This window comes from Myripristis murdjan, chromosome 14 (assembly GCF_902150065.1).
Source record: "Myripristis murdjan chromosome 14, fMyrMur1.1, whole genome shotgun sequence".
Taxonomy (NCBI): Eukaryota; Metazoa; Chordata; class Actinopteri; order Holocentriformes; family Holocentridae; genus Myripristis; species Myripristis murdjan.
The window spans coordinates 1,661,138-1,678,052 of NC_043993.1; the positions used below are offsets into that span (position 1 = coordinate 1,661,138).

The 16,915-nt window shown below is 41.7% G+C and overlaps 2 protein-coding genes across 2 annotated transcripts; both read left to right on the forward strand.

Annotated features, from left to right (window-relative positions):
• The first annotated feature begins 6,414 nt into the window (after nt 1-6,414).
• On the forward strand, nt 6,415-7,497 carry LOC115372020 (histone H1-like). Its single transcript, XM_030069715.1, has one exon. The coding sequence runs from the start codon at nt 6,759-6,761 to the stop codon at nt 7,389-7,391; it is 633 nt and encodes a 210-aa protein (XP_029925575.1). The 5' UTR covers nt 6,415-6,758; the 3' UTR covers nt 7,392-7,497.
• Nucleotides 7,498-8,300: 803 nt separating this feature from the next.
• Nucleotides 8,301-9,093, forward strand: LOC115372043 (histone H4). Its single transcript, XM_030069743.1, has one exon. It carries the CDS (start codon nt 8,322-8,324, stop codon nt 8,631-8,633), a length of 312 nt encoding a protein of 103 aa, XP_029925603.1. The 5' UTR covers nt 8,301-8,321; the 3' UTR covers nt 8,634-9,093.
• The last annotated feature ends 7,822 nt before the right edge of the window (nt 9,094-16,915 follow it).

Genomic DNA, 16,915 nt, shown 5'->3' on the forward strand with positions numbered 1-16,915 from the left:
ATCCCTGAAAAGGTTAGGCAGGGCCGGCCCTTCCTATGTTGGCGCCCTAGGCGAAATTACTCTCTTGCGCCCCTCCACCGCTAAGATCACTTTTTCATCTAGCGCCATCATCATGTCACATCAGGCTATTTGGGCTCGTTAATGTTGAATTGGATATTGCCATTAATGGTGCAATTGTTAAAATAGTGTTCAATTATGTTTGGACTCCTCTTTGCAGGGACGGTGGCGTGCGTTTCGCAACAGGTGCGTTTTTGCGCAGACGTATGCCTAACGTCGGATGTAACAATAACAATAATAATAAAAGTATACGGTTAACTTACCATACATCGGTCATCGGTACATCTGTCATACTGTGTCCGCTTTGGTTGGAGATAAAAGGCAGGTGGATCAGGAGGCAGCAGGGAGAGGTAGGCTATTTCTCCAGGGAGGCCACCGGACACAGTGGGTTACCCGGCTGCTCATATATGAATCCCCTCAGGCTTTCTGTTTTTTTTTTTCGGCAGCATCTTTGTGATTTTTTGTGCATTCAACGTGACATATTTTGGGCCATTTTCGTCGTGGCGAATGCTGAAGGAGTCGGGCTTTAATTTGCGGTTGCCCTCGTTCGCCCTGCATCCCATATGAAGCTGCACGTCAAACCACACTTTACAGATAAGCCCCCAAGGTGTGTCTGAACTTGGTGCCTGAAAGTGCTTCATCTTCTGGCAGTCTGCCTCGGTTATGGCTTGGTGGTGGGAAGATTTGTCACGTCCTTCTCGGCGGAGTTTCTTTACCACACCGGCGAAAACATTGTTGCTGGTGGTGAATTCAGCGTCTTTTAACAGACACCAAGCTGCTCCTCCAACCACTCATCCAGGCTCAGGCCACCCAGCAAATCAAAATTCACCACAAAGTCTGACATTTTGTTGACAAAAGTCTTGAAACAAATGTGACCTAACGAGGAAGTTGAGCGCAGAGTAGTTGGTTGCTAGGCAACGCTATGTCCGTTTACACTGGCGCGGGGATATGTTGTGCTGTGGTCTGCCAGCGGGTTACCCTGATTTTACAACGGCATGGAACGCGGCTCAGCCAATCACATTTAAGGATGGGAAGCACCCGTCTTATAAACAACGGATTAAACGCACACACAGCATAAAAAGGTCCAAGTTATTTTGTTATAGCTTATTCAGAATAATAAATCTATCATAGGCTATTAAGTGCAGCAGAAATGGTCCCAGTTATTTTTGTTACTGTGGCTTGGCTTGCTGACATGACTGAAGGGATGAAGGAGGAGGAGGAGGACTGGCGTTGCTTTTAGGAGCGGGGCCGGACGGCTGAGCTCACCGGTAAACTAGCACTCGCACTCGTAACATTTAAATCAAGTGGTGGAATGGCCGCAGGAGTTTCCTCCTGCTCAACACGGAGTCGTTTGGTGAAAAAGCCAAGTAAGCCGCTCTGTTTCGCCATAATAAACTCCGTCTCCGTCTCTCTTTTTTCTTTTTACCTGTACATATTTCTCTCTTCCTGAGTCGGGGAGGGACCGTTTGCGCGCAAACTAACTCATTCATTTGATTGGGTCACATGCTGAGACGCAGCCTGGGGGCGGGCACTCACGTATGATAGAAAGCTGCTGATTGACTGAGAAGCTAGTTTCAATCCCGAAAACATATTGTTCTGATTGGGTGGGCCTGGCTCAAAATGGCGCCGCCTATGTGGTAGAACAACCGGTGCCAGCGTCCCTCTGGCTGCTAGCGGCGCCCCTCCAGCAGATGGCGCCCTTAGCATTTGCCTATACTGCCTATGCCACGGGCCGGCCCTGAGGTTAGGGTTAGGGTTAGCCCTAAAAACGCTAAAAACTTCAGCCAAGTTTTCGTTGGAGTTAAATGAGTGGTGTTTCTCCGCTGTGTGGAGACACCACAACACCTCCGCACGCAGCGTTGCCGTGCCGCCCAGAGCCACTCTGATGTCGGCTGCTGATGATGAGGAGGCGGAGAGAGCCCGGGTCGTAGCTGGAGCTTCAGCTGCGGCTGCCAGTGGTGCTGCAATGATGTTGGCACTAGGTGGTGGTAGTGCAACGGGATTAGCACAGAAACTTGCGATGGTGAGCTGCCGCTCTCGGCGGCTTACAGTACGCCTCCCTGATATTGCCCTCGACTGGCTCCAACCACTCTTTAAAATCCGGCATTTCCAGCCAGGACGCTGCAAATTTGCACTTTCCCATCGTTACTGTTGGTGCGTTCACCAGCCCTCTCTCCAGTTTTCGCGGGGCTTCATGTAACATTTCGGTGCATTTGTAATATGCACTAAGAGCGCCAGAGTGTACTTTGTGCTTCTGAATTTCCACCCGCCCGCTCGCTCTACCGCTCTCAGAGACAATTTACGAACGCACCCACAATAGCCTAGTTTTTTGTGTACCTGTTCATCTTTGTTTTTTAAATAAAAATCAATTCACACACTTTTAAGATGTTTTTGGGACTCAAACTCTTGGACACCTAATTCAGAAAAAATACTTTCAAAATTTAAGACTTTATAAAGTCATGATAAGACTTTAATACTTTTTAAGGGTCTTAATTTTCCCAAAATTGATTTATCACCTTTTAATACTTTTCAAGACCCCGCGGATACCCTGATTAAGTAATTTACAGTACAGCCCCACAGTCTCAATCTCTTCCATTCCTTCTTGGTTATTCCTTTCGCCAACTGTAGACCTCAGTATAAATTAAGAATGGAAGGCAAAGTCAGGAAAACCTCCAGTATGGCGTGTAGTCCAGAATTATTTTGATCAGCATTTCCCAGATTCAGTGTTTATTTTTACAGATGGATCCAAAGATCCAGATACTGGATGTGCAGGTGCAGCAGTATATATCCCGGTGAGTGACACATACCTTAAGAAAGGGGTATCAGATCATCTTTCAGTATACACTACAGAGCTGGTGGCTATACTATTGGCAATACAATGGATAGAGGAGAAGGAAATACAAACAGCAGTTATCGCATCAGACAGTTTTTCAGCATTGTCAAGTATTTGATCAGGCAGATCAGCATTCAGGTTGGATATAATCAATGAAATATTCCTAGTAATTTACATGCATGTTAAGGGCATATTCACACAATTCATCTGGGTCCCTGCTTGTGTGTGTGTGTAAGGAGATGAGCAGGTAGACATTCTGGCCAAGCAAACACTTCGAATTACACAGACAGACATTCAAATTCCACAAAGTAAAGCTGAAGTTAAATCAGTTATTAGGAAACATACACAATCTACATGGCAGGAATATTGGGACAACAGTGAAACCGGAAGACACTTATATAACATACAAAGACATGTGGGTGATGGGAGGAAAGTGGGCTATAAACGCAGGGAAGAAAACATCATCACACGTCTGAGAATAGGTCATACAGGTCTCAATCATACATTATACAAATTAGGAAAACACTCTACCAGAAACTGCACACACTGTAACAAACCAGAAACAGCTGAACATGTAATAATTCACTGCAAGAAATATGACATACAGAGGAGGACTCTTAAACAGGAATTAAAGAAAAGAAAACTTCACACTTTATGATAGCAGGGGTTTTGGGAAACTCAGCAAGGAAAATACACTACGACATTGTTAAATTCATTAAAGACACAAAGTTAGACAACAGAATCTATTTTTTTTCCTTTACTGCATCATCTCTTGTCAACACTCCAGTCCAGTTGGTGGCGGTAATGCACCTTAAGCTGGTTTGCCAACTGCTAATAAACACCACAACAGAAGAAGAAGAAGAAGAAGAAGAAGAAGAAGAAGAAGAAGAAGAAGAAGAAGAAGAAATGCTAAATGTTTATTTACATGTGGAGCAGGAAAGTGAGATGTTTGCTTTTGCAAAGGCATGTTGAAGCCAGGTGTGTACAGACGGACTGCCAGCTGTCCACTAGTGTTGAAACGTGTCAGGATGGTTGCTGTAAAAGTTCCAGATACTGGATGTGCAGGTGCAGCAGTATATATCCCGGTGAGTGACACATACCTTAAGAAAGGGGTATCAGATCATCTTTCAGTATACACTACAGAGCTGGTGGCTATACTATTGGCAATACAATACAATACATAGCATTTTCACTTCACACTGACAGACTGGTCCAGGACCATTTGAATTTCACTGACTGGAAAGAAACTTGTAGTACAATTAATACAATTTCTTAAGAGATTTTATTTGAAAATTTTACAACATTTCTTTCATTTTAGCTCAGTATGTAATGATCTCAGACCATTGCCATTTCTCTGCTGCATTTTCACCCAAAGATGGTAAGACCTGTTATGTTTCATTAGGACAGCAAGCAGTAAAACAAGGGAGTGGATGCTTCAGGACACACACACACACACACACACACACACACTATAAATTATTTACTTTTCGCTCCCATTGGCCAAATGAATGGATGGATGAATAACTTACTCACTAACTAACTAAATAAACCTTTAAAATAACTTGGTAGCTTCACAATGTATGTACAAAATACTGCTCAGAATATAATATAGGCTATGTTTCACTTAATTTAATGGTTAATTGGTAGTTTGGCCCTATTGGCCAGGGAGCACTCCATCACAACTGTAGACCAATCGCAGTAAACAAAGCACAAGACCCTCCCTGTGTCGGTAAAATTTCTCAGTTAGTTGCCTACACAGTCGGGAGTGGACGGACTTTCTATTAGTTATAAGTTTATGTTCCCTGAATTCTGTGCATCATATTTCCTTTGGTGTGAGTCCCTGCCGTTCTAAGTAAGTTATTTGTAATTGTTTACTGAATTCTATAATAACCGATATCTGTTTGAATGCAATTAGACTGTTTTGTGAAATGCTGTGTGACTGCGCACGCACTTCAATTATTGAGAGCGCACCATGGCGTCATGCCGTCGGCGGCGCAGTGTAAATGCTTTAAGTTGGTTGTGGTCAAGTGACTAATACCTTTTCACCTTGTTAGCATATGTGTATGTTATTCTGTGTAATATCTTACATGTTTACCGTGTATACACCCTACATTATAACAGTTTAATTGTTTGTAGTTGCAATACCTTGCCTAATTGAGTAGAACTTATATTACGTGTGACGCCACAAGGGGGCACTGTGACCTTAGTGATCGTGCCTGTTTGCGCCTGTGGGCTCTGAGGTGTACTGCACTGTTTCCTTTGCCTGACTGTTTACCTATAGCCTTGTTTTCCTGTCTGTAGGACATTCATATCCTTTTACAGATGTCATTATTATGAGTAGTAATATTTTTATTATCTTATTTTGTATTATCATTTTCTGTTATTATTGAGACATGTATCTTTATTCGCTTATAGACCACACCTACCAAGGATGCACCAGGTTGTTTAATAAAGGAAGGAAAAGAAAACCTGACCTGCCTCCCGTGTCCTGACCGACACCCCATAGAGCAGTCACCTAGTCTGTTCTTAACCAGCTAATTAACAATGTAAATTAGAAAATGTCCAGTAAACACGTGACCCTCTCTTCATGGAAGCATAGGTAACATAGTAACATAGGTGAGCTTCTTATGAAATAACTCATATGGGAAGCAACAAATGTGTGGGTGTGTGTATGTGAACCACACTTATCTCTCCTGCCTCTGATGCAACATTTTTGGGAGAAATGTGGCCAAGTTGAGCCTTCGTCCACGGTGAATGTGTGAGGTTCAGAGCCACCAAAACTATTTGGGGTGCTGACAGGTGCAAGTGGTTAAAAAAATAAACGGTCCCAAAAAAAAAAAAAAAAAATGGTAGAATACATGTTTTGTTTTGTTTTGTTTTGTTTTCCCACAAATAAACATGTACTTTTTCCAATAATTCTTAGTGGTAGTAGTAATAGTAGTGCCAGTTGTACTCTTCATAATAGTAGTAGTATGTGAATGTCTTAAATGAACTACTACTACTACTACTACTACCAATGATAATCATACTGATATTTAAAAAGAAAGTGCAGTTTGTTAAGGTGCATGCTACTGCCAAAGTATTTGCAACACAGACTGTATTTATTTTTGTCCGAAAATAAATTCGGAATTATGAATACAGTAGAAACACACCCTGACTACATAGCCTACATAAAGTTTATAGTATAATCCTCCTATGATAGAAACGCAGTAACATATGAATGTCTGCAGATGGTTTAGATGTATTAGTTTCTTCTTTTAGGACTCATGGTGAAGTAAGAAATATGTGTGTGTGAGCCGCAGCGACCATCTCTCCTTGAAGGTGTGCTAAACAGTCGCCACGGGCCACCGCCATCATGAGTGTGTTTGCTGACACCGAAACAGCTTCAGTTTCATACAAAACGATCGGCAGCACATTTGTGTTTTGACGTTTATTCTGTGAAGAAACATGTTGGCCGTCAGGGAAAGCGCTTTTGTTGTGCCTCTGATGCACTTTCAAACATTTTCGAGGGAAATGTGGCCGAGCTGAGCCTCCCTCCGCGGTGAATATGTGAGGTTTGGAGCCTCCCAGAAGAAAATGCTGAAACCTTCAGGGCTCTGCATGACTTCGATATGACGAGACGCGAGTCTGCTGTCGGCTCCAGCCACTCGTTGCTTTCGGGGTTTCTTCCAGACGTGTATTTGAGGCCTTTTTGCGAGAGGAGAAAACACAAATGACTCGATAATCCGGCTGCAGAGGAGAGCGGCGGGCTGGATGAGTCTACACGGTTCTCATGTCGTGTATAAGTCCCGCCTCCTGGCTCGAGCTCAGTATTAGTCCAGTCACACTCCGCTTGCTGTGAATTGACCAGACGACAGGAGACGAGAAAATGGCAGAAGTGGCTCCAGCTCCGGCCGCCCCCGCCGCCGCGCCGGCGAAAGCCCCCAAGAAGAAGAGCGTCAAGCCCAAGAAGACCGGCCCCAGCGTCGGGGAGCTCATCGTCAAGGCCGTGTCCGCCTCCAAGGAGCGCGGCGGCGTCTCTCTGGCCGCCGTCAAAAAGGCTCTGGCCGCCGGCGGCTACGACGTGGACAAGAACAAGGCTCGCGTCAAGATCGCTGTCAAGAAGCTCGTCACCAAAGGCACGCTGCTCCAGACAAAGGGCACCGGAGCCTCCGGATCCTTCAAGCTCAACAAGAAGATTAAGGCCGACAAGCCCAAGAAGAAGTCCGCCGCGGCCAAGAAGCCCAAAAAGCCTGCCGCCAAGAAACCCGCCGCGGCCAAAAAGCCCAAGAAGCCCGCGGCCAAGAAGCCCGCCGCCGCCAAGAAGACGCCCAAGAAGGCCAAGAAGCCAGCGGCGCCCAAGAAAGCCGCCAAGAGCCCCAAGAAGGCGCCCAAGAAGCCAGCCGCCAAGCCCAAGAAGGCCGCCGCCAAGCCCAAGAAGGCCGCCGCCAAACCTAAGAAGCCTGCCGCCAAGAAGGTCGCCAAGCCCAAAGCAAAGAAGGCGGCTCCCAAGAAGAAGTAAAGCCCAACACACTTCCACACTACAACCATAAAGGCTCTTCTAAGAGCCACACACTGCTCACCTAAAAGACCAAATCCTTATACCACCCCTAATATACTACGGTTGATCAAAAGTGCACTGGAATTTCATGTACACCTTCATTTCCAGTCAATACAAACGATCAAGCTGCTCTCCTCCCCTCTCCCCCACCAAGGCTTCAACACTTAAACTACATCACGACCATATTTACTTCTTCATTTAGACCACAAAACACACACACACACACACACATTGACCTCACATATTCACACTTAACGTGGCATCCAAACAACTCAGCCATCGAGACTGCAACCAGCTAACATGGGGAAAAAAACAAAACAGGGCATCCGGAAATAGAAACCAGGATTTTAGAAAAGCCCTTCATACGTGTGGAAAATGTAGGCAGGTTCAGTTCAAATTCACAACAGACAATCACACCAAACACTTTGTCCATCTCAATTATGCTCATACTGGAAAAACAGCAATTCAAATTAATTCATGTTCATGTAGCATATCTATATCTATAAATATAGATTTTTTATTCATTTATTTATTTATTTATTTGTATGTTAGCATTGTAAAAGGGCTCATTTGCATCGCCTTCTGGCTTCATTTTATCTTCACACTTTTTCTCCACATGGAAACGGAAGCGCGATTACTGGTAGCTTCTGCTAACTTGCTACAAGTACGGCTCCTTTAAAAAAAAAAAAAAAAAAGAGAGAGAGAGATGATGACGATGAGGAGAGAGAGGAGGAGGAGGAGGAGGAGGGGGCGGCTGCTGAGCTCAGCACCGCCCAGCGCAGCGCGCGCCCTCCTTCTTCTCTTACGTCCGCACACAGAGCTTAAAAGCAGAAGCGTTCGCTCTGGCTTCATACATTCTCTTGTGTTTTGCTATTTATCAAGCAGAGAAAAATGTCTGGCAGAGGAAAGGGAGGTAAGGGGCTCGGGAAAGGAGGCGCAAAGCGTCACCGCAAAGTTCTCCGTGATAACATCCAGGGCATCACCAAGCCCGCCATCCGCCGTCTGGCTCGCCGCGGTGGAGTCAAGCGTATCTCCGGTCTCATCTATGAGGAGACCCGCGGGGTCCTCAAGGTTTTCTTGGAGAACGTCATCCGCGACGCCGTCACCTACACCGAGCATGCCAAGAGGAAGACCGTCACTGCCATGGACGTGGTGTACGCGCTCAAGAGGCAGGGCCGCACTCTCTACGGCTTCGGAGGCTAAACTGGACCGACACCGCTCAACAACACAAAGGCTCTTTTAAGAGCCGCCCACTCCCGTTTTCAGAGCTGTTCTCCTTTGTTTCTATCACATACAACATCAGTCATTTTCTATCTATATATCTATCACAATTATGCACAACTTAAGCCATATAAGTAAATAGGTATACACGACACTGAGTATTTAATGGTTGCAGATCAATTGTTTATCTTCGAAATTGGTGTGACATGAAAATAAGGTTTATTAACATAATGTAATCTGTGTAATTGCACTGTACTTTGTATCATGTTCTTTGTACTTAAACGAAGAAACTTAAACTCGGTAAACCGCTGAAACAAAGAACATGGATTACAGAGTTGTACTGAAACATGCGTCAGCTATATGCTTGGACTCTACAGCTCAAGTGAGCATTTTCAAGAAATAGACGGAGCCACTGCATAATTCAAGTAAAAGAGAAATGATTAGATAGATAGATAGATACTTCATTCATCCCGAAGGAAATTCGCGATTCTATTAAAAAAAGGGGATACCATTTGTTTAACATAACATAAAACGTGACTTGTGCTATTTTTTTTTATTTCTCTGTGTAGTTGCACTATAATTTTAAGCAGCCGGCCGCCTCCCGGGAGGCGGCCGGACACCAAGGTTGCCAGCAAAAGCGCCAGCCGCAACGGCAGCAACTTGAAAAACAACCTGAGCAGCACTGGCTCACATTCTCCATGGGAGTCGAGATGAAAATAATGCTGCTCACCTTGAAATTACTCAGTGGACAAGGACCAAAACACATCTCTGATCTGTCAGTGCAATGTGCAACAACAGCCCTCATTTATTACAGTCCCAACGGACAACACGTAACATCTAGTAGTTTGTGTGTATGTGAGAGAGAGGGGGGTAATTAAAATTGCGCTTTACTTCTTCTTCTTCTGCTGCTGCTTTTTTAATTTCCGGCAGTGTAGACGCCTCTAGGCGCATTACTGCCCTCCACTGGTGTCTTGTTTAACTAGATCTTTAACAGATCCCAGTGGAGAACGTGTACTGTGATAGGTTTCCTCCTTTGACAAACACAGCTTGTGTCCAATAGTATTTTAGAAAACAACAACAACAACAAAACAGAGTACTTTTCAGCCTTCCTAGAAATTTACTTGAGTAAGAGTAAAAATATTTGTCTTGGAAATGTATTCAAGTAAGAGTAATAAGTATCAAAGAAATCTAATACTCAAGTAAAGTACAAATCCTCAGTCTGTACTTTAGTACAGTACTCAAGTAAATTTACTCCGTTACTGTCCACCACTGGCTATACCTCCCTGTCCCATTCCTAGATTCCTGGCCCACCGGTTGACACCGGAGATAAATGGCTCATATCTATTAACCCCTTCCACCTCTCGCAACAGGCACCTGGCTGCAAATGTTTGGCGGCTCCCACTAAGCTTTGTCCGTATTGCAATCATAGCTTTATGTGCCTTATCCTTTGAGGCATTTCTCCCACTTCAATAAGTAGCGCAGGGATTGCGTAAGTTCTTAAGGCCCCACAGCAATGCCTCAGCACCGTGGCTTGCAGCACGTCCAGCCTTGCTAGTACTGTTTTTGATGCAGCACAATAAATAAAGCTCCCATAATCTAGAGCCGATCTTATCATGGCTTGATATATTAGCAGCAGTGTCTCTCTGTCAGCTCCCCATTCACACCCAGCTAGACTTCTTAGAACACTGATCACCTTTTCCCACTTCTCCACTGTTTTACTTATGTGCACAGCCCAAGCCATACATTCCTCAAACCTAACCCCACAAAATTTAAAAACCTTACCTTTTCCAGTGGTGACCTATACAAATTCAGTCCGGAGTTGGGTAGCTTGCTTTTAAAACCAAAAATGACATACTTTGTCTTTGAAACTGAGATCCTAAAACACCATGTGTTTCCCCATTCCTCTACTGTCTGTAATGCTTTCTGGAGTTGTCTTAAAATAAACCCCACATCCCCTTTTCCAGATTCCCCCCGTTGTCTGCAAACAGGGACAGCCTAAATCCCCCTCCTATGTTAGCAAATATGTCGTTTATCATTATATTAAATAATATTGGTGAGATAACACTTCCCTGTGGGGTACCGTTCTCTATTTCTACTGTCTTTGACAATGCACCTCCCACCTGGACTTTTATAGTTCTTTCCTTTAAAAAAATCTTGGATCCAACTAAACATTTGACCCCTGACCCCAAGATCATAGATTTTAATTAGTAACCCTTCCTTACACAGAGAGTCATATGCTTGTTCAACATCTAGGAGTACACCTACCACCACCTCTTTGTTATTAAATGCCCTTTTAATATCCTGGTCCAATAGTGCTACAGACTCTATTGTGGGCTGTCCGTTCCTAAAACCATTTTGGAAGTTAACAAAAAGCCCTCTAGTTTACAAAAATAGACTAACCTGTTGACCCACCACTGCATGTTTCCATTCCTTCGGCAAAAACTCCTCTGCCCACACTGTGTTTAATAATGCTAGGATCTCATCCAACACCACGTCATCTAGGTGCTTAAACAACTCATAAGATAGCCTGTCTCGCCCTGGGGAGATAGCCTCCCTCAGCTCATTAATTGAAAAATGTAAATTAATTAGATTATCATTTTCTGTGCTTATATCTGACAACACCTTCCCTCTTCCTACACCTCTCAGCCCCCATGCTCTTTGACCTGTGCACCTTCTGAAAGCTGTCTACCAGCATATCTGTTTTCTCCTTATTAGACACTTCCTCCACCTCCCTCTTCTGTAATACTGGGATTTTTTTTTTTTTTTTTTTAATTTATTTATTTTTTCATATATGCCCCTGACATTTTATGGACAGCTGACATAGCCGCCCCACCGGTGTCTCTGGACCTATTTCCTCACAGAATTTCCTTCAGCTCTTCCTCTTTTATAACCTTCCTTGTGTTACCGACCTCAAGCCTAGGGGTACCTGGGCCGGTAGCAAACTTGCTGCACAGCCCTGGAAAACTGTGGAGCAGAGAGGAACAGACACTGTTTAAATCGTCTGGCCAACTCAAGTGCCAGGAGTTGGAGGTGACTTGGCGTTGGCGTGGATCGGATTGCAATCAACTGAACCGTGAGTGTAGAATGGGAGAAAGTTCAGAGGAATGGGGCGAGGAAGGTATGGATTGGTGTATTGCATCAAACAGAAGAAGGAAAAGACAAGATAAGACAGGTAGAGGCAAAGACTGGTCAGATCGAAGTAGCCAGGAAGAAGAAGGTGCCTCTAAAAAAGTAAGAACTCATCGGGAAGATTTGTTGAACAGTGAGACTGAGAAAGAGTGGAAAGTAGTCATTACGTTTGGAAGAGAGACCGGACATTTTCATCCAGTTAAAATGACGAAAGCAATTGAGAAAGAAATTGGAAAGATAAGATTCGCTAAGTTTCTCAACAACCGCAGAGTTCTCATTTTTGCTATGAACAAACAGCAACAAGAAAAAATCCTTAAGATAAACACACTTGATGGAGTAAAGATTGCAACCCATATACCTGGTATAGTGGCTAAACTGAGAGGTGTAATTTCAAATGTGCCGCTAGAAATGACTGAGGAGGAAGTAAAGAAAGAAATCAAAGGAGGAAAAGTGATAGAGGTCAAGAGACTCCAGACAAATAAAGATGGGAAAAAGAAGGACAGTTTGTCAGTGCTAGTACAATTTGAGAGCACGCTTCCCAAAGAGATCAGAATGGGGTGGATCAACTATAGGGTAAGAGAATATATCCCTAATCCGATACGATGCTTCAACTGTCAAAGAATGGGACATGTAGCCCAACAGTGCCGCGGTAAACAACGATGTGCAAAATGTGGAGGGGATCATGAATATGGCAAATGTGCGAAAGATGCTAAGTTGAAATGTTGTAACTGTGGAGGAGAACACAGTGCAGCATATGGAGGTTGTGCTGTACAGATTAAAGCAAAAGAGGTGCAAAAATGCAAGGTAATCAACAACATATCATATGCAGAAGCCTTAAAGAGAGTCAATGTGGATAAATCTGTAGAAGTGGTAAGCAGCCAAGGAATAAGCGACAACCTGAGGTCTCTACCACAGAGAACAAGCAGGTATAGAAGATATGAAGATGTAGCAGATAAGGCTCCAGTGACTCCAGTGATGCAATGTGCACATATATGTAAGGTTAAAGAGGATTCACTGATAGTGGATCAGAAAAGTTTTGTTGCCTTTATCTGTAAAATAATCAATGTGGCTACTAAGCAAGAGAAAAAAAGTGATAGAATCAAGACAGTGGTGAATGCAGCAGAAGAGCTCCTAGATATCCATAATCTGAGAGCAGAAGACATTCATGAAATGTTGAGAACAAACATAGATGGAGGATCCCAGGGTAATGATTAACATCCTTCTTATGGTGATCCATTTACTACAATGGAACGCAAGAAGCCTTATTGCTAATGGACAAGAGTTTAAAAAATACATATCAGAATTAAAACCTCGACCAGATATCTTATGTGTACAAGAAACTTGGTTAAGGCCTCATCTTGATTTTATTGTACCAGGATATATCTCAGTTCGACATGACAGGATAGATAATCAAGGAGGTGGCTGTGTGACTTTTGTTAAAAATAACATAGTGTTTCGAAGGTTAACATCACCAGCAGACATGGAATGTGTAATTATTGAAGTGTGCAACGCAAATGTTAAATATAAGATAATCAACTTTTATAACCCATGTAAGAAGTTAAGTGTGGAAATGTTTAATAAAATCAAGCATGATAATGAAAAGGAAATATGGTGTGGGGATTTTAATGCACACAACAGTCTATGGGGAAGCCAACACACAGATAGCAATGGAAATGTGGTGGAGGAGTTATTGGAAGAAAGATCACTAGTTTGTATCAATAATGGCAAAGGAACAAGAATAAATGTTTATAGGAATAGCCTATCTTGCATCGATTTAACACTTGTGTCAAGAACCTTAGTATGCTCATCTGAATGGAATATTGATGAGAACTCTAGTATAGGAAGTGATCATTTCCCAATTAGGTTTTCTATAAACCTTAATAATTTCTCACAAGAAAGATACAAGACAAAGAAATGGTGCTTTGAAAAAGCTGATTGGGGAAAATTCCAAGAAGAATGTATAGAGAAAGCTAGCGAAATTTCAATGGATGGAAATGTAGAAGAATGCACTTCAGTAGTGACTAATTTGATTTTGAATGCTGCATTGAAGAGCATACCCATGACTAGTATAACTGGAAAAAGAAAATCTGTACCATGGTGGAATGAAGATTGTACTAAAGCTGTTAAAGAACGAAATAGAGCTCTACGAGTACTGAGGAGTAACTTGAATCAGGAAAAATTAATAGATTATCAAAAGAAAAAAGCCTTGGCTCGGAAGATTATAAAAGCCAGTAAAAAGAATACATGGAGAACATACTGTGGTACAATCGGTAAAGAAGTAAAATTAGGGGATGTATGGAATATGTTAAAGAAAATGAGTGGTAAAAGGAAGTACACCAAAATACCAGTATTAGAGGATGGAGAAATAATAACTATAACTGATAAAGAAAAGGCTCACTTACTGGGTAAGGTTTTTGCCAAGATACATAGTGGAAGTCATTTGGATGATCAACATAAAAAGAGGAAAGAGGAAATATTAAGAGAAAATCAGAATATAATTAGAAAGAAAAGTAATGCGAATTCAAACCTTGATGTCGACCTGACTAGGAATGAGTTAGAAATAGCATTGCATGGAACTAGGAATACAGCAACAGGTCAGGACCAGTTAAGCTATATAATGTTTCGTAATTTACCTGATCAAGTATTGAAACTTGTACTGGACTTATTTAATAAGATATGGAGAGAAGGAATCATACCAAAAAATTGGAAGACTGCACTTATCTTGCCTTTTAATAAACCAGGTAAAGATCCAAATAACCCTGGAAACTACAGACCCATTGCCTTAACATCGCACTTGTGTAAATGGATGGAAAAGATATTGGTTCAGAGACTCAATTATATATTAGAGCAGAGAGGACTTATGGCATCATATCAGAATGGTTTCAGGAAAGCAAGGTCAACCATGGATGCTGTTGTAAAAGTTAGTAATGAAATAGAGAAAACATTTAAAATGAAACAATTGATGATAATTGTTTTTTTTGACATTGAAAAAGCCTATGATTCTATGTGGAGAGAAGGGCTGTTAATCCAAATGAATAAAATGGGTATTAATGGAAGGTTGTTTAACTGGGTACTAGATTTTCTTTCTGAACGAAAGTTTAGAGTTAAAGTAGGAACGGAGATGTCAAATGAATTTGATATAGTGAATGGCATTCCCCAGGGAAGTGTTATTAGTCCAATATTATTCAATATTATGATTAATGATATTTTCATGAACCTAGATAGAAGGATCTGTTCATCCTTATATGCGGATGACGGAGCCATATGGATCAGAGGGAGAGATGATAAAAGTGTTTTTGAAAAGATAAAGGAGGCTATTCAAAAAGTAGAACATTGGTCATACAATTCGGGATTTAAACTTTCACCCAGTAAGTCTTGTTACATGTATTTTACCAAGAAGAGAAAAATAGAGGAACAGAGTCTTACTTTATATGGACAACCTATAGAAAAAGTAAAGGAATTCAAGTACTTGGGGATGTGGCTTGATGAAAGGTGTACATGGACGCTGCATGTTGAAAAACTAGAAACAAAATGCAAAAAAGTGATTAATTTAATGAGAGCTATATCAGGATACGACTGGGGAGCAGATAAGCAGGCACTAATAGACATATATAAGGCTTTGATGAGATCAGCAATAGATTATGGATGTTTTGTTTATGGAGCAGCAGCCAAATCACACTTAAACAAAATTGAAAGAATGCAAAACAAAGCCTTAAGACTCTGTATTGGTGCAATGAGAACAACTCCAAATAACGCAGTGCTGGTGGAATCAGGTGAAAGTCCATTAGAGTTCAGAAGAGACAAATTATCACTGGTATATTGGATAAGATTAAGAGGATGTGGGGACGAAAACGTCAAAAGTGTCATAAATGAATGCTGGGAATATAACAGGTTTAAGGGAAATAGTTTTGGATGGAAGATAAAAGATAAAATTGAAAAATATGGTATTAAAGAAATCTGTTTTAATTCCTCTTTGCCATTAAGCAATATTCCTCCATGGCTTTTTCCTAAAGTTAAAGTTGACTTTAGTATTATGAGACTCAGAAAGGACTGGATGGAAAGGGAAATAGGACATTGTGCAAATCAATATATATTGAATAATTTCTATAACTATTTACAAATATTTACTGATGGTTCAAAAGATCAAAATGATCATGTAGGTACAGGAGTTTACATCCCACTTTTTCAAATTCATCTAAGCAATAGGATAACAGATAAATTGTCAGTTTATTCAGCGGAGATGATGGCAGTCATTTTTGGGCTTCAGTGGGTGGAGGAGGTGAGACCTGATAGGGTGGTGATGTGTGTGGACTCTGCAGCAGTATTACTGAGCTTACAGAACATGAAGTCAATTAGAGAGGATCTAATGTTTGAAATCCTTCAGTGCCTGTATAGAGTCCAGAAAATGGGGATTGAGATTGAATTTTGCTGGGTACCTGCTCATGCAGGATTAAAAGGAAACGAATGTGCAGATAGGGTGGCAAAAAGAGCACTTAGCAAGACACATATAATTAATATACCGTTTGGGAAAGGTGAGGGAAAAACACTAATCAACTCAAAAATATCAGAATTTTGGCAGAAGAAGTGGAATGAGGACAGTAAGGGCAGAATATACTACAGTATACAAAACACAATCAAAGTACAGAATATTAAGGGAAGAAATAGAAGAGAGGAGGTAGTGTTATCAAGGCTGAGGTTCGATCACACAGGTTTAAATAAGACACTATTTTTATTGGGAAAAGTGGAATCACAAAATTGCTCAGCTTGTAATACAACTGAAAATGTAGAACATATTTTAATGCACTGCAATAGATATTACGAAGAAAGGGTTAGATTAAAAAAAAGAGTTAGAGAGGCAGGAAGGGAATGGACTATGTTAGGGATATTGGGAACACAGGGAGATAAGGTGTGGGAGGTACAAAGAGAGGTAATAGCTTATTTATATAACACAGGTTTATTTTGTAGAATATAGTGTTTTGTTTTTATTTATTTATTTATTTATTTTTTTAATAGACATGAAGTAATATAAAGTAGCATACATTCTACATACTCCGGTTCAGTAGGTGGCGGTATGCACCTTCAAGGTAAGATTGCAATCCGCCAATAAAAACCCAAAGAAGAAGAAGAAGAAGAAC